The sequence below is a fragment of the Balaenoptera physalus genome (assembly GCF_965194825.1).
Source record: "Balaenoptera physalus genome assembly, chromosome: X".
NCBI classification, from domain to species: Eukaryota; Metazoa; Chordata; class Mammalia; order Artiodactyla; family Balaenopteridae; genus Balaenoptera; species Balaenoptera physalus.
In genome coordinates, this window is record NC_138903.1 from 7,915,023 (window position 1) to 7,933,302 (window position 18,280).

Sequence of the window (18,280 nt, forward strand, 5' to 3'; positions counted from 1 at the left end):
GAGGTTTTACTCAGTGCAATCATTCCAGTATTTATCGGACTGAGTTTCTAGAATCCGTGTGATGGTGCTGAGGATGTGTGAAGACGATGTTTTTTTCATCAAGTTCATGGGTTTTTCTGTGTCCCTCTCACGCAGAGTCTCAAATATCCAGCAGCAGCTGGCCCAGTTTGAGAGCGAGTCCTGGCCGGGCATGGCCGAGGCCGACAGGGACCGGCTGCAGCTCATCAAGGAGAAGGAGGCCCTGCTTCAGGAGCTGCAGCTCATCATTCAGCAGAGGAGGCCGGCGGAGGACGTGGCGCGGCTGGAGGAGGAGCGACGGCGCCTGGAGGAGGAGATCCAGCGCTCCCGGGCCACGTCCGTGCAGGGCGCCACGGAAAGGTGGGCTGGCCGGGCAGGCGGGGCCGGCTTCCAGCGGAGGAGCAGCTGGCAAAGCCGAAACCTTGTTACTCAGGCAGCCACGGCCCGGCGGAAGGTGGAGGGAGCCGGTGCCTGCCGTCCGCAGGGGGTGCCCAGGGCGCCTGCCGTCCGCAGGGGGTGCCCAGGACTCGGAGGCTCCCGGTCCCTATTACGAGTGGGAGGTGGTCGAGAACCGGATGGAGTAGGGAAGACCCGGGAACCCACCACTTAGACCCCGCCCACTCCCGCTGCCGGTGCCGGGTGCACCCGCCCCCTGTGTTTTCAGGACAGCGCCCGGGACAGGTGTCGGGTCTCCAGCCAGCAGGGGCCCGGAGGCAGGTGGTGGTCGGCTCCGTGACCACAGAGGAACCTCGTTCCTGACGTCAGCAGCATCTCCGTTTCCGCAGTCTACCTCTTACTTTTATCTCCGACTTTGATTTCTCGCCAGCAAAGCCTGCCCTTTTGGCAGCAGGAAGTCTCCGCTCTCTCGCGTGTCTGTTTCTGAACGTGCGTCTCTTCAGTTGGTCTTGGGGCTCTTTCCCAGCGTGGGACACATGAAGCCAGCACAGTTCCTTTGTCCTCTGTTGCTCGCCCTTTCATTGTGTGCCCTGTCTCCTGGTTTGCATTTGCTGTGTGTGATCACAGATTGTTGTGTGATCACGGATTGTGTGGAAGGCTGGGTCTGCTTTCCACGTTGCACAGCTGTCAGAAGTTTGGGGATATTTGCTGAGCTTTGGAAGGCCCACCGCCCATTTGATAACATACTGGCTCCTTAAAATTCACTGTGTTACGAGGATCATAAGCTGTATCTCTGTGAGCATTCCCTACGTAGAGTTTAATAGTCACCTGAATTATTTGGTCAGTACAGATGCCCTTATAACGATTATTTCATCGAGTGTTAGGACTGTCCTCTGTTTTTGCTGGGGGTTGTCTCTGCTTGGATATTCATTGTTAATTGACAGACAGACAGGTCTGTGTTGTGTCCTTAGGGGCTAATGTCAGTGCTGGAGGGAAGCAATGGTGATTGGAGAGTCCAGTGCATAGGAATGGGCGGAGAGCATGTTAGTTTGCCTGACGTGGTGGAGTGCCCCGTCACCTTGCTCAAAATAAACCCAGAGTTTATCGCTTCTGACTCTGCAACGGGACTGTGAAATGGAAGTTTCATCTGTGCTCTTGTGCTTTTGTATCGTTTCAGCTTAACATCACCTTCCGTTCTCCCCATGCTGTTTTCTTGTGTATGTTTCGGGTCAGAGGGCCTGAGAGTTCTGGTTGGTTTTCTCTTAAGGGGCGTGGATTCGGTCCCACGAACACCGCATGTCCACCACATGTACCAGGACCCCACACCCATGTCCCCTTGAGTGTTTCTGCCCTCGCCACGTGGAAATCCAGAGTGCAGGAGTGCTGTGGTCCCAGGGCACAAATCCATGGAACCCCATGGAGCTGGTTTTACCCTGATGCCTGGGTTCAGGGCCTGGGTCACCCAAGCTCGTTCACCTGACAGGGTCTCTTGTGGAACCAGCCTGGGAGCTGCATCCTGGGGCGCAGGGCCCTCAACTGGGACTGAATTGGCCCCAGGTGTCTCCTGAATCTGGCACTACATGGCCTTGGGCAAGGAGGGCCGTGCACAGGTGCTAATAAGCACCTTTCTGGCCAGGTGATGGGGCCAAGTGCCCCATGAGTGTTCCCTCGGCGGTGACGTTCTGGGCCTAGCGGATGCGGGCCCGTTTCTTCCTGCTGCTTGGGGCCCGGAGGCGGGGGGCTTTCCCTGGGAACAGGCTGAGGGCGTTAGAAGAGACCCGGTCTGGGAGGAGGGAGCCAGGCAGAAAGGTATGGAGGTACGCATCTCAGGGCTGACGTGTGCCAGCTGTTTGGCCAGGCCCAGTCTTTGCCCGTCTTGGTTTCAGTGGCATCATTGTCAGATGGAAAGTTTGAGCCAGGTTAGTGAGTGTTAACTGGGGATTGGGGGGATGCAAGTTTTTTCCTCTTTCAAAGGAAAGAGCAATTGTTTTGTAGGGTGCCTACTTGGCCATGTGTTAAACTGCCATTTTGATTTGTAAACGAGAACTGCTTTGTTCTAGAAGCAAACATATTCATTTGTACATTCACTTAATAACTATTTATAGAGTGCCTATCCATGTCGGGCTCTATTCTAGGCAGTGGGCTTAGCCCTGTGGGAAAAAATTTCATTTTAGAAAATAAAGTTGAAAAAAGTAGGAAGAAAACTACCTCCAACACTGTGGCGGTTGCTTTTTTATTTTATTTGTGTGTTTTTTTGTTTTGTTTTTTTTTTTCACACACACACAGTGTATTTTATTTTTACAAGAGATAAATAGACTGACACCAAGCATTGTACATGGATGACCACAACAAAAGCAACAATGATTGCAATTACCAAACACGAAACACACTCATACTATGTCATAATATTGACATTCAGTCCAGTAATCCTCCACTGTAACAGCTCCTTTACTTTGCAGTGAAAATTGATTTCTATATTCTTTGCCTCTGAGTCCTTGTGGGATTTTTTTTTTTAATTCAGACAGAAAGTCACAAAAATTATACTCATCCTCATCAGTTCACTCAGTCCCATGTAATTAATTTTTTTTCATCTTGATCTTTTGTTAGCACTTTTATGAGTTCATCAGTTTTTCATTAGAGTTCTGAAAATGCTTATTCATTCAGTTCAGCAGTACAGTCAGTTACCAGAAACCTGTACTTGTCAGAGTCTTTTCCATGAATTTCTTGAAGATGAAAGCCTTTTATAGGAACATATTTGCAAAAGCATCAGAGTACACCCAGAACTGTCTGTAAATGACAAAAGACTTAAAGATGACCACTGTTAAAGATTTGATGAAAGTTCATAATAATGCAGTTGACAAGAAAATTAGTTATTTTTGAGATACACATTTTAAAGTAATAACTAGGATTATTACTTATAACATTATACCAGAACATATAAGATTTTTAGAAATTTCATGTAATGTCTGAAACATTTATATTAACATATTTCCATACAAATACAAATATAAGATTTTTAGAAATTTCATATAATATCTGAAACATTTATATTAACATATTTCCATACATATTTCCATACAAATACAAATATAAGATTTTTAGAAATTTCATGTAATGTCTGAAACATTTATATTAACATATTTCCATACAAATAACCCAATGAAAGTTTAGTATTAGTTGTTTGTTTTTTTATACTGCAGGTTCTTATTAGGCATCAATTTTATACACATCAGTGTATACATGTCAATCCCAATCGCCCAATTCAGCACACCACCATCCCCACCCCACCGCAGTTTTCCCCCCTTGGTGTCCATATGTCCATTCTCTACATCTGTGTCTCAACTTCTGCCCTGCAAACCGGCTCATCTGTACCATGTTTCTAGGTTCCACATACGTGCATTAATATACGATATTTGTTTTTCTCTTTCTGACTTACTTCACTCTGTATGACAGTCTCTAGATCCATCCACGTCTCAACAAATGACTCAATTTCGTTCCTTTTTATGGCTGAGTAATATTCCATTGTATATATGTACCACTCTTCTTTATCCATTCGTCTGTTGATGGGCATTTAGGTTGCTTCCATGACCTGGCTATTGTAAATAGTGCTGCAATGAACATTCGGGTGCATGTGTCTTTTTGAATTACGGTTTTCTCTGGGTATATGCCCAGTAGTGGGATTGCTGGGTCATATGGTAATTCTATTTTTAGTTTTTTAAGGAACCTCCATATTGTTCTCCATAGTGGCTGTATCAATTTACATTCCCACCAACAGTGCAAGAGGGTTCCCTTTTCTCCACACCCTCTCCAGCATTTGTTGTTTGTAGATTTTCTGATGATGCCCATTCTAACAGGAGTGAGGTGATACCTCATTGTAGTTTTGATTTGCATTTCTCTAATAATTAGTGATGTTGAGCAGCTTTTCATGTGCTTCGTGGCCGTCTGTATGTCTTCTTTGGAGAAATGTCTATTTAGGTCTTCTGCCCATTTTTGGATTGGGGTGTTTGTTTCTTTAATATTGAGCTGAATGAGCTGTTTATATATTTTGGAGATTAATCCTTTGTCCGTTGATTCATTTGCAAATATTTTCTCCCATTCTGAGGGTTGTCTTTTCGTCTTGTTTATGGTTTCCTTTGCTGTGCAAAAGCTTTGAAGTTTCATTAGGTCCCACTTGTTTATTTTTGTTTTTATTTCCATTACTCTAGGAGGTGGATCAAAAAAGATCTTGCTGTGATTTATGTCAAAGAGTGTTCTTCCTATGTTTTCCTCTAAGAGTTTTATAGTGTCCAGTCTTATATTTAGGTCTCTAATCCATTTTGAGTTTATTTTTGTGTATGGTGTTAGGGAGTATTCTAATTTCATTCTTTTACATGTAGCTGTCCAGTTTTCCCAGCACCACTTATTGAAGAGACTGTCTTTTCTCCATTGTATATCTTTGGCTCCTTTGTCATAGATTAGTTGACCATAGGTGCGTGGGTTAATCTCTGGGCTTTCTATCTTGTTCCATTGATCTATGTTTCTGTTTTTGTGCCAGTACCATATTGTCTTAATTACTGTAGCTTTGTAGTATAGTCTGAAGTCAGGGAGTCTGATTCCTCCAGCTCCATTTTTTTGCCTCAAGACTGCTTTGGCTATTCGGGGTCTTTTGTGTCTCCATACAAATTTTAAGATGATTTGTTCTAACTCCGTAAAAATTGCCATTGGTAATTTGATAGGGATTGCATTGAATCTGTAGATTGCTTTGGGTAGTATACTCATTTTCACAATGTTGATTCTTCCAATCCAAGAACATGGTATATCTCTCCATCTGTTGGTATCATCTTTAATTTCTTTCATCAGTGTCTTATAGTTTTCTGCATACAGGTCTTTTGTCTCCCTAGGTAGGTTTATTCCTAGGTCTTTTATTCTTTTTGTTGCAATGGTAAATGGGAGTGTTTCCATAATTTCTCTTTCAGATTTTTCATCATTAGTGTATAGGAATGCAAGAGATTTCTGTGCATTAATTTTGTATCCTGCAACTTTACCATATTCGTTAATTAGCTCTAGCAGTTTTCTGGTGGCAGTTTTAGGATTCTCTATGTATAGTATCATGTCATCCGCAAAGAGTGACAGTTTTACTTCCTCTTTTCCAATTTGTATTCCTTTTATTTCTTTTTCTTCTCTGATTGCTGTGGCTAGGACTTCCAGAACTATGTTGAATAATAGTGGTGAGAGTGGACATCCTTGTCTCGTTCCTGATCTTAGAGGAAATGCTTTCAGTTTTTCACCATTGAGAATGATGTTGGCTGTGGGTTTGTCATAATATGGCCTTTATTATGTTGAGGTAGGTTCCCTCTATGCCCACTTTCTGGAGAGTTTTTATCATAAATGGGTGTTGAATTTTGTCAAAAGCTTTTTCTGCATCTATTGAGATGATCATATGGTTTTTATTCTTCAATTTGTTAATATGGTGTATCACATTGATTGATTTGCGTATATTGAAGAATCCTTGCATCCCTGGGATAAATCCCACTTGATCGTGGTGTATGATCCTTTTAATGTGTTGTTGGATTCTGTTTGCTAGTATTTTGTTGAGGATTTTTGCATCTATATTCATCAGTGATATTGGTCTGTAATTTTCTTTTTTTGTAGTGTCTTTGTCTGGTTTTGGTATCAGGGTGATGGTGGCCTCATAGAATGAGTTTGGGAGTGTTCCTTCCTCTGCAATTTTTTGGAAGAGTTTGAGAAGGATAGGTGTTAGGTCTTCTCTAAATGTTTGATAGAATTCACCTGTGAAGCCATCTGGTCCTGGACTTTTGTTTGTTGGAAGATTTTTAATCACAGTTTCAATTTCATTACTTGTGATTGGTCTGTTCATATGTTCTGTTTCTTCCTGGTTCAGTCTTGGAAGGTTATACCTTTCTAAAAATTTGTCCATTTCTTCCAGGTTGTCCATTTTATTGGCATAAAGTTGCTTGTAGTAGTCTCTTAGAATGCTTTGTATTTCTGCAGTGTCTGTTGTAACTTCTCCTTTTTCATTTCTGATTTTATTGATTTGAGTCCTCTCCCTCTTTTTCTTGATGAGTCTGGCTAATGGCTTATCAATTTTGTTTATCTTCTCAAAGAACCAACTTTTAGTTTTATTGATCTTTGCTATTGTTTTCTTTGCTTCTATTTCATTTATTTCTGCTCTGATCTTTATGATTTCTTTCCTTCTGCTAACTTTGGGTTTTGTTTGTTCTTCTTTCTCTAGTTTCTTTAGGTGTAAGGTTAGATTGTTTACTTGAGATTTTTCTTGTTTCTTGAGGTAGGCTTCTATAGCTATAAACTTCCCTCTTAGAACTGCTTTCGCTGCATCCCATAGGTTTTGGGTCGTCGTGTTTTCATTGTCATTTGTCTCTAGGTATTTTTTGATTTCCTCTTTGATTTCTTCAGTGATCTCTTGGTTATTTAGTAACGTATTGTTTAGCCTCCGTGTGTTTGTCTTTTTTACGTTTTTTTTCCCTGTAATTCATTTCTAATCTCATAGCGTTGTGGTCAGAAAAGATGCTTGATATGATTTCAATTTTCTTAAATTTACTGAGGCTTGATTTGTGACCCAAGATGTGATCTATCCTGGAAAATGTTCCGTGCGCACTTGAGAAGAAAGTGTAATCTGCTGTTTTGGGATGGAATGTCCTATAAATATCAATTAAATCTATCTGGTCTATTGTGTCATTTAAAGCTTCTGTTTCCTTATTTATTTTCATTTTGGATGATCTGTCCATTGGTGTAAGTGAGGTGTTAAAGTCCCCCACTATGATTGTGTTACTGTCAATTTCCTCTTTTATAGCTGTTAGCAGTTGCCTTATGTATCGAGGTGCTCCTATGTTGGGTGCATATATAATTGTTATATCTTCTTCCTGGATTGATCCCTTGATCATTATGTAGTGTCCTTCCTTGTCTCTTGTAGCATTCTTTATTTTAAAGTCTATTTTATCTGATATGAGTATAGCTACTCCAGCTTTCTTTTGATTTCCGTTTGCATGGAATATCTTTTTCCATCCCCTCACTTTCAGTCTGTATGTGTCCCTAGGTCTAAAGTGGGTCTCTTGTAGACAGCATATATATGGGTCTTGTTTTTGTATCCATTCAGCCAGTCTATGTCTTTTGGTTGGGGCATTTAATCCATTCACGTTTAAGGTAATTATCGATATGTATGTTCCTATGACCATTTTCTTAATTGTTTTGGGTTTGTTTTTGTAGGTCCTTTTCTTCTGTTGTGTTTCCCACTTAGAGAAGTTCCTTTAGCATTTGTTGTAGAGCTGGTTTGGTGGTGCTGAATTCTCGTAGCTTTTGCTTGTCTGTAAAGCTTTTGATTTCTCCATCAAATCTCAATGAGATCCTTGCCGGGTAGAGTAATCTTGGTTGTAGGTTCTTCCCTTTCATCACTTTAAGTATATCATGCCACTCCCTTCTGGCTTGCAGAGTTTCTGCTGAGAAATCAGCTGTTAACCTTATGGGAGTTCCCTTGTATGTTATTTGTCGTTTTTCCCTTGCTGCTTTCAATAATTTTTGTCTTTAATTTTTGCCACTTTGATTACTATGTGTCTCGGCGTGTTTCTCCTTGGGTTTATCCTGTATGGGACTCTCTGCGCTTCCTGGACTTGGGTGGCTATTTCCTTTCCCATGTTAGGGAAGTTTTCGACTATAATCTCTTCAAATATTTTCTCTGGTCCTTTCTCTCTCTCGTCACCTTCTGGGACCCCTATAATGCGAATGTTGTTGCATTTAATGTTGTCCCAGAGGTCTCTTAGGCTGTCTTCATTTCTTTTCATTCTTTTTTCTTTAGTCTGTTCCGCAGCAGTGAATTCCACCATTCTGTCTTCCAGGTCACTTATCCGTTCTTCTGCCTCAGTTATTCTGCTATTGATTCCTTCTAGTGTAGTTTTCATTTCAGTTATTGTATTGTTCATCTCTGTTTGTTTGTTCTTTAATTCTTCTAGGTCTTTGTTAATCAATCTTTGCCTCCATTCTTATTCCGAGGTCCTGGATCATCTTCACTATCATTATTCTGAATTCTTTCTCTGGAAGGTTGCCTATCTCCACTTCATTTAGTTGTTTTTCTGGGGTTTTTTCTTGTTCCTTCATCTGGTACATAGCCCTCTGCCTTTTCATCTTGTCTATCTTTCTGTAACTGTGGTTTTTGGTCCACAGGCTGCAGGATTGTAGTTTTTCTTGCTTCTGCTGTCTGCCCTCTGGTGGTTGAGGCTATCTAAGAGGCTTGATGGGAGGCTCTGGTGGTGGGTAGAGCTGACTGTTGCTGTGGCGGTCAGAGCTCAGTAAAACTTTAATCCACTTGACTGTTGATGGGTGGGGCTGGGTTCCCTCCCTGTTGGTTGTTTTGCCTGAGGCAACCCAACACTGGAGCCTACCTGGGCTCCTTGGTGGGGTTAATGGCAGACTCTGGGAGGGCTCACGCCAAGGAGCACTTCCCAGAACCTCCGCTGCCAGAGTCCTTGTCCCCACAGTGAAACAGAGCCACCCCCCGCCTCTGCAGGAGACCCCCCCAACACCAGCAGGTAGGTCTGGTTCAGTCTCCCTCAGGGTCACCGCTCCTTCCCCTGGGTCCCGATGCGCACACTACTTTGTGTGTGCCCTCCAAGAGTGGGGTCTCTGTTTTCCCCAGTCCTGTCGAAGTCCTGCAATCAATTCCCACTAGGCTTCAAAGTCTGATTCTCTAGGAATTCCTCCTCCCATTGCCGGACCCCCAGGTTGGGAAGCCTGACGTGGGGCTCAGAACCTTCACTCCAGTGGGTGGACTTCTGTGGTATAAGTGTTCGCCAGTCTGTGAGTCACCCACCCAGCAGTTATGGGATTAGATTTTACTCTGATTGTGCCCCTCCTACCGTCTCACTGTGGCTTCTCCTCTGTCCTTGGACGTGGGGTATCCTCCTTGGTGAAGTCCAGGGTCTTCCTGTCAATGATTGTCCAGCAGCCAGTTGTGATTCTGGTGCTCTCGCAAGAGGGAGTGAGAGCACGTCCTTCTACTCGGCCATCTTGGTTAATCCTCTCTCAGCTGCTCTTATTTGTGTTTCATCTTTTAATTCGGTAGATTTTAGAATTGCATGTAGTTTTGCCTGGAAGGGGGCTTAGAATGAGGGAATCTGATTTGTTCCAAGGAAGTCCAGTAGATTACTGCATGCTGTGCATTTGTATCCATATTCTAGTCTAGTCTCCCATCCATCTGTTCATCCACCCACACCCCTCCTCCCACACACCTCAACCACCATCCGTGTGCCCGTCTGCCTGTCTGCTGTCTGTCCGTCCAGTCCACCTGTTCACCTGTCCGTCTGCCTGTCCTTCCTCCCAGCCCTGCATCCGTCAGTCCATCCAGCCACCCACCCATTGACTTATCCATCCATCTTTCCACCCATCCATCCACGCATGCGTCCATCCATCCACGCATCCATCCACCCACCCATCCATTCATCCGCCTATCCACCCATGTGCTGAACTTCTACAGTGTATCAGGCACTGTTCAGGCGGCCAGTGGTACATTTTTAAGCAAGACAAAAACAGTCTGTTATCTTGGTGTTTATGACCTTGGATGTGCTTTTTTAGAATTTAGTCATTGACACCTCAATCAGTTTGGGGGAATTTACAGTTGAATTTCTTATTAGAAAAATATACTTGGCATCTTTGAAATCCACCAGTGGACTGTTTTTGTACCTACAGGATTCTACTTCAGGAAAAAAGAAACTGTCTCCTGATGCAGCTGGAAGAAGCCACCCGCCTAACGTCCTATCTCCAGTCCCAGTTACAAAGGTGGGTAACTTATTATCATCTTATAACGACGTGGCCGTGAACTTCACAGTTCCCTTTAGCTTGGCTTTCTCTCCCAGAACTTAGAACCTGCAGTGGTTGTAAACACTGGACAGGAAAGTGTGGATACACGATATTTTTAAGAGGAGCTGCTCATATATGATCCAAGGAATATGAGAAGCAAGTGTGACTTCAGAGTAATGAATCATTTATCGAAGGATTTTGTAACTCACAGCATCAGGAGTGTATATATCCATCTACATAGATGCACACATACCCTTTTAATTATTTTTTAAAGGCCTGAATATCTTTAAAATCAGATTTGGATGCTCAGTAAGAGCTCCAGTTTTCAAGCACTTACCGTATCGTGAAGTGTAGTGTTAAGGGCTTTCTGTGTATTATTTTCTCAGTTCTCCTCCTCACAGTGCCTTGAGGCAGGAACCGCTATCATCCCAGCGCTGGGTGAGAAGGTGGGAGGCTGGGAAAGGGCAAAGCCCGTGACCAAATCAAATGCATTCAGCTAGTCTTGAGTTTGAGCTGGAACTTGAACTCGAGCAAGAGCCCTTGGCAAGAGCCCTTGACGTTAACTACTGCTCTCTACTGACAATCAAAGAAACAAAGGAAATATTCACGAAGGGGCGGGGGTGGGGGGGTGTCTTAAAACGCTCCGAGGTGTTGAAGAGGCGCCGCGTGAACGGGGCCCGAGGCAGTTTTGCTCCTCGTGGAGTAGACCGGAGGCTCGGCTCGCGGTGGGGACGAGCAGGCTCCAGCCGCGGGCTCCAGGCTGCTCTTCTCGTTTCAGCCTGTCCGCCAGCACCCTGACCGTCTCCTCGGGGAGCAGTCGCGGCTCCCTGGCCTCCAGCCACGGCTCCCTGGCCTCCAGCCGGGGCTCCCTGAGCTCCGTCAGCTTCACCGACATCTACGGCCTCCCGCAGTATGAGAAGCCCGACGCCGAGGGCGGCCCGCTCCTGCGCTTCGACCTCGTCTCCTTCGACTCCCTGGGCCGGGACGCCCCCTTGGCGGACGCCCCGGGCCCCGCGGGCCTGCACAAACAGAGGCGCTCCCTGGACACGCCGCAGTCCCTGGCGTCCCTGTCCTCGCGCTCCTCCCTGTCCTCGCTGTCCCCGCCCAGCTCGCCCTTGGACACGCCCTTCCTCCCGGCCTCGCGAGACTCGCCCCTGGCCCAGCTCAGGGACGCCTTCGAGGTGGCGGGCCTGGGCACCCTGGACAGGCTGCGCGCTCAGGCCTCCGCCTTGGGGGACGAAGACCCGCCGGGCGCGGCGTCCCTGCCGCCACACGGGTGCCCCGGGGACGGGGAAGGACCTCGCGAGCGAGGACCCCAAGCTTCTGCCGCTCCCACGGCTGCACGTACGTCCTGATGGGTCCGGTGGGTGCCCCGGGGCCGGGGAGCAAAGGTCTCGAGTTCAGGGAGGAAGCCGCACGGAAGCCGGCTGGCTCTGCTGTGGCCTAGTGAGCCCTCGGCTTAGGACCCGCCAGGGCAAGAGGAGGCCCGCACGCCCGCTCGCTCGCTCGTTCTGCGTGCTTTTGCCCTGGGTCCTTGAAATGTCATGGAAACTGGCAGAGTAGTCTTTCCCAGGCATTTGGCTTGTTCTCAGAATATACTTAATTGTCGAAAATGAGACAGTTCCTCCACGTTCGGAGGCTGCTAAAGAAGTACTCGGGCCTTCATGCACTCTCCAGGGCGTGTGCCCAGATGCAGCGTTCTGTGTGTGCCCGCCTCAGACCAGCCCTGGGACTGCTGTCTGGCTGTGGCCCAGCAGAAATCTCTACTTCCGTTGGCCCTGTGACTTCATCTCTTCATCCTTTGTCCTTGTACTTTTTTTTTTTTTTTTGGCTGCGTTGAGTCTTCGTTGCTGCGCGCGGGTTTTCTCTAGCTGCAGGGAGCGGGCGCTACTCTTCATTGCGGTGCGCGGGCTTCTCATTGCGGTGGTTTCTCTTGTTGCGGAGCACGGGCTCTAGGCGCGCGGGCTTCAGTCCTTGTGGCACGCGGTCTCTAGAGCGCAGGCTCAGTAGTTGTGGCGCACGGGCTTAGTTGCTCCGCGGCATGTGGGATCTTCCAGGACCAGGGCTCGAACCCGTGCCCCCTGCATTGGCAGGCAGATTCTTAACCACTGTGCCACCAGGGAAGCCCTGTCCTTGTACTTTTCAAGAACATAATTCTGTCAAGGAGGGAGTGAAAATATCAGTCCTTTCTACCGAATCGATTTGTCTGCTGCTCTTCAAATCCAGAAACATGTAGCCATGAGAATTTCATCCGTCCAGTTGGTGTTAATTCAGCTTCTGCTTGGTGCCAGCGTCTGTCAGCTTGTAGCCCACATGGAAAACCAAATTGCTGTTCTGGGGAGTATTCTGGCTGATGGCTGGTGCACAAAGCAGAGTCTGGGCTTCAACCCTCCTTATCTTCACCCCGAGTGCTTTTGTGAGCCAACCTCTAGCGACTTTAACTTCCTTAATGTTTAGAGAAGATCAGAACAGGCCTCTCATTCCTGAAGTTCAGCCCACTTAATTTGTATTTGCACAGCAAAACTGTTTTTAGACGTTCCATTTAGGCGAACACTAGATAATCTGTATAGCATAGTGAATCTCAACCAGGGGTGTTTTTGACCCCTGGAGATACTTGGCAGACGTTTTCAGTTGTCACACTTTGGAGCTGGTGGGGTGCTACTGGCATCTGGTAGGTGGAGACCAGGGGCAAGGCTCAGCATCCTACAGTGCACAGCATGGTCCCCGTCTTGGCTAGAATGATCCAGCCAAGATGTCAAGAGCGCCGAGGCTGAGAAACCCTAGTTATGTACTGTTAAGCAGTCAGCAGCCAAAGGTGGAAAGAAAACGTGAATACAAAACCAGGGTGATGTAGCAGAAATGGCTTTGAACTAGCAGCTTATACCCAGATTCTGTTCCCTGCCCTGTTGACTCACTAGCTGTGCGACCTTGAGCGCAACCTTAGATGGAGCTGAGTCTCAGCTTCTGTGCCCTTGAATGAGGTGATCTTTATGGGCTCTTCCATTCACCACCATTCTGTTACCTGTCGGGGTTTTTTCTGTGTACCCGTGCGGGTTAGTATCTATATGTAAGATAATAGTCTCTTGTAGCATTTATGTGTTTAACCAGAGATCCATTATGTTCTGCGGCAGCCCCGGGCCTTTTTGGCATCTCTATTATTTTGGTGTCTCCCCCTCTGCGTTTGCAAACACACCTTTCATATCCCCGGATACGTTATTTCTGTAATTCACATCACATGTACAGGGGAACTTTATTCACTTTGTTCTTTGTTGTAATCACAGGCTCAGTGCTCCATGTTTATTCACAAAAGAAGATACAGAATAAGGGCTGAATCGTGCATCTGTTGTTGCTTGAGCGTCCTCTTCTCTGTGTCCACCCCCCATACCAACTTTTCTTTAAAGGCTGAGATACCAGAGTGTCTGTCTACTTACTTATGCAGAAAATCCACACAAGGTCCAGCACCGCTTTTGGTCCAGGGGAAAGACTGGGTGGGAAGGAGAAGAGCTGACTTAATTGCTGATCCTGATTTCTTTATTTTTCTTTCCTACTTTGTGGTGGATGTTACAGTACTTCAAGCTTCTTAGACTGGGAGGTCTTTGCTTATGGTGTGGTCAGATACTGCCACCTGGTGTTGCGTTCATATATGACACTCTGAGTAGAATACGAACTAGAGGTACCTGACTTAGTGAATGGGTCTTGGTAAGTGCTCTCGCAGGGCTGGGTTGGGTGAGCAGCTTCAGGCATGGACACAGGGTGACTCCTTGCCTCCCTTGATGCTTATGAAGCCTAGAGTCATCGCAGCTTCATAAAGTTGGCGAGGATCTCAATACTCGTTATATTAACCCCACCCCTCATTTATGACGCCCGAGGTCACGTAGTCCCCTCCACTCTCCAGTCTAAGAACAGTACAGTCTAAGTTTGACTCCAGCAAGCTTTAGCGAGAAAAATTTTTAGTAACATAAAATTCAGAATTGCCCATTGTGTTTTAAATCAACCTGAGGGGACAGAAGGTGGGGCAGGGGAGTGGGGAAATAAACTGTCATCTTTAACCGTTTTTACATGTTTACTACAATTTTATCTTCCCCACATTTTAAAAGTCAAATGTGTCATGATTTTGAAATCCATTCCTATTTTCATTTCCCACTGGTATTTGCTAATATCAGTCCGTAAATATTTTGACCTTGTTCATCTGTTTATTGATGTTTTTTATTACATTCATACCCTGTTTAAAATTGTTGGCTTAAATTCTACAGTTCTTTCACTTTGTGCTTTTTTTTTTTTTTTAATCTCTTTTCTCATGCGGCTCGACAGAAACGTTCACTGTAAGTGACCTTGGACTTCTCCTTCGCCTTGCTGGTCAGGCTGTGCCACATCTTTGTGCAGTGAATCAATGTATTTAGGATGGTCAGGGTGTGGTCAAGAAGGGCATAGCTCATAGCTGTGCTTTAATGTAGCTCAACAGTTGCTCTTATTATTGTTGTTGTCGTTTGAACGGTATTCATCCTGGCTATGAAAGTTGTGTAAGAACTTTTCTAAGAGCTTGACGTATTTTTTTCTTCCTTGCGTTTTTTCCCAGACTTTAACGCTTTCATTATTTTAGTATGCCAGCTGGCAGCTTCGCCCACGGTGTGATTTTCCTTATACTTTCCTCCCTTTTGTCAAGCAGCGTTGCTGTCCTTAGGTCTCAGTGTCTGTGTGTCTGTGTTTAATGATGGAAGGGTCAGAGGTTTCTGAAATGAATGTGTGGAAGCTTGTTTATTCCTTACTTCACTGGCGTTGCTCCCCACTTTCCGTCTCGTTGCCTTGAAGCCCAAGAGCAGACGGTTGCGGTGTGTACTGGGGGATGTGCCGTGTGCTTTCTTTCTCACCCAGGGCAGGTGCTGACCGTACCTCCTTCTGTCAACTCCTGCATCCAGTTGCTCCGTGAATGTGCTAAGCCCAGGATCACTGAGGGTTGATTCCCCCATTTCCTTTCTCTCTTCATCCACTTTCATTGCAATGAGAGAGAAATTTTGTCAGTCACACCACTGGGTTGCCTGGAAGTTACCTGGATCGTTGTGCGGTGTTACTTCCTTAAAGGCGTGCAAGGCCGAGTGTCAGGGCTGGGAATGGGAGCAGTGAGCCGTTGTGTTTGCTGGGGTTCCATGCAGCAAACTGAGGGGTTCTCTCTGCAATTCAGAGCTGGGGGCTCAGGGTCCTTCCATGGGGGCGGGGGTGACGAGCAGAGCTGGACTTGGGAGTCGTCATCTACGATCTGAGAGTCGGTGCCTCCGGCCACCCCAGGACGGAGCCAGCTTCTGCCCCTGACCGAGGTGGAGCCGGTGGCCCCCACGCTGGGCGCTGCAGACCTTTGAAAGGTCGGCTTTTGTCTGCCGTTAACATCGTGAGACCAAAGGCCACAGCCCTGTCTCTTCTGTACCCCGATGAATGTGTTTGGGTTTAATTGTTGCTGTGAATAATAATTTGGCTGAAAAGAGAGATGGTCATTGGTGGACTCGCTATTTCCCTCAACTCAGGGGTGCACAGGTGTCTAGATTTTCAATTTCTAGAGCTTAGATGGCCGGAGAACATAGAAAGACAAGAGGGGCCTGCATTATTAATAAGAGGCATTGTGATGCCAGAGTGAGGCTCAGTTTGGGGCTTCGTGGTTTAAGCCTGTGTTCTAACCGTGTGTGCCTCTCTCAGAAGCGTTGAGGTTCCTGTGTCCGTCGCCACATTTAGCAGCGGGAGGCGACATACCTGTTTCTATTGCTTTTATTAAAAGGAGCTTGTTGCTGTGAGGGAAGGAGTAGAAAGAGTTGATGAAATGGTAAAAGAGACAATGTCAGTGGTTGTCTTGGGCTCTTGGTTAAAATAGATACAAGACAAAAATAAGCTGCCCAGTGATGGTCCTTTCTAATCCCAGGAGACAGTTCTGGAAGCCAGCCTGGCCCCAGGGCTGCTGAGGAGGGCGCTGCAGTTAGAGCGGCAGAGGGGTCATGGAGACGTTGGCAGAGGCCGAGTCTGGGTGCCTCTGTGTCCTCTGACTTGAAAGTCACTCCATCTTGTTGGGGGTTATTTGATGCTTTTTAAAAACTCTGTCTTCTGAGTATAAAGCAGTGTAGCCTATGTGCCTTGTATAAAGTATGGAGAATACCAAGCAGCGTCAAGGAGGAAACACCCCCCTCCCACTTCTCGGAGAGCGCGCTGCCATCCGCGTGCAGGCGAAGTCTCTCTCCCGGGCTTCCCGTGTGACGCTCTCTCAAAGGGCCACGCCAAAGGCCTTCCCGCCACCTTCTGACCTGTGCGCTCATTAAGGAGGTGAAAGGAGATTGATGATCATTTAAAGAGCTTTTAAAGAAGTAGCCAGAAGCCTGTTTCTTCCATTTTCCAATATAAGAAAAGACTGGAGCAGAGTGCATGTAAACACACATCTGCACACGTGCTGGCCTGTCTCTGTCCCTTCGTGCCTTTGTCTCTGCTCTGCCCTGGGCTCCCGCGCTGTCGCCTCCTGAGCCCGGCCGTGTCTCTCGCTTGCAGCAGTGACCCCCCGAGAAGACAGCGCCCAGAGGCTGGAGCGGAGAGTGCGCTGCGTGTCTGCCTGCCTGTCCGATTACTCGCTGGCTAGCGACAGTGGCGTGTTTGAACCTCCCACCAAAAGGTTAGAAGCTGACCTTCTGGCCTCCCTGGGCTGACTTCCCAAAAGGCACCCCTGCCGAGACCTGTCTGGCTTGACACTCTGTGTGTCTCCGGGGTGCAGCTCTTCTGGCTTCTCTCCATGCAGGAGGGGGCCCTGAGCATCCCCACGGACCCCCTCTCCTCCCAGGTGGCGTCTGGGGACTGGCCTGGCTTCGGGCATCTAGGACGACTGCTTTCTCTCCGGCCCCGGGGGTTGGAAGGCATGATCCTAGTAGAGCCGGAAAAGGAGAACCAGTGTGCGAGAGAGACCTGCTTTTCTAGAAAGGACGTTCGCTAGAAATGGATGTTCCCCCCGTCCCCTTTCCTTAGCTGGAGGAATCACTTTGCAAGGACAAAACCCCTTGTGGGCTTTATTTTGTTTGAGACCTTTGATGTCATTTTTTCAGCTCAGATATCTGTATGCATTTCACTTGTCGCCTTTTTTTTTTTTTTTTTTTTTTTGGCTGCGCTGCTCAGCTTGCAGGATCTTAGTTCCCTGACCAGGGATCGCACCCGCGCCCCCTGCAGTGGAAGCGCGGAGTCTTAAACCACTGGAGCACCAGGGAAGTCCCCCCTGCAAAGCTTTTAAAAGTATATGTTTTTGAACGTTGTCGTGAATATCACGTGTGGTTTTGAGAGGTATTTTCTCAAAAAGGCCACTTCGTCAGCAGGTACCCTGGGAGGTGACGTCATGGATCCTGGGGACCTGCCGTGCCCTGTCAGTCACTTAAAGCATTTATTTATGTCGCAACTTAATAAAGCCCTTCTCAGTTAGAAGCGCCCCTAGTGTGAGAGAGCTTCTGCGGAGCCCGAGGTAAGCAGGTCCCCTCGGAATAACGCGGTGCCTTTCCGGTTGTGCTCAGGAGTGAGGACGCCGACGAGCCTGTGCCTGGAGACGCTTGCGGTAACGAGGGGCCCCAGATCCATGTTGGATTCTTGTGAGTACAGAAGGCTCCTTCCCTGTTGCTCGTAAAGACGACGGGTAGATTGGGGCCCGCCCGGCGACTCACACCTGCACACACAGGCCAGGAGGCGTGGGGGGACCCGCGTGATCCGGCTGCTTGTCCCTGGCCTGGGGACCCCCGGGCCCATCTCAGCGGTCTCAGGTGAAGGGACAGAGGTGGCAGGAAGGAGAGATGGGCACGAGCGGCTCCACTGCCGTCCTCCAACACCGAGTCACAGCCTGGGACTGTCACCCCATGGGCACGGTCAGGCCCTCGGGGAAGTTCCCGCCGGAGCTGGGGTAGCCAGGTGCTGTGCAACACTAAGCGTTTTGGTTTCTAGCCGCAGTGTCTGTGAAGGCAGCAAGCAGCAGTGTTCAGGCGAACGAGGCAGGATGTTCACATCCCAGCAGCTTTCTTTTGCTCACCCTTGTCATCCTAGTGTTGCTCGGCACTCGTGA

At 47.2% G+C, this 18,280-nt stretch overlaps 1 protein-coding gene across 4 annotated transcripts in view; it reads left to right on the plus strand.

Moving 5' to 3' along the window:
- The window catches only part of LOC309652876 (protein WWC3-like), a 113,152-nt gene that overhangs the window by 91,062 nt on the left and 3,810 nt on the right, over nt 1–18,280 (plus strand). For 2 of the 4 annotated variants that reach the window (XM_082447016.1, XM_082447017.1), the window contains exons 9-13: nt 136–378; nt 10,111–10,200; nt 11,000–11,565; nt 16,741–16,861; nt 17,742–17,816. In XM_082447016.1, coding sequence (XP_082303142.1) covers nt 136–378; nt 10,111–10,200; nt 11,000–11,565; nt 16,741–16,861; nt 17,742–17,816 — 1,095 coding nt within the window. Of the gene's footprint in view, nt 1–135; nt 379–10,110; nt 10,201–10,999; nt 11,566–16,740; nt 16,862–17,026; nt 17,824–18,280 lie in introns of those variants that run through there. The other 2 variants (XM_082447018.1, XM_082447019.1) reach the window with 2 other exon arrangements.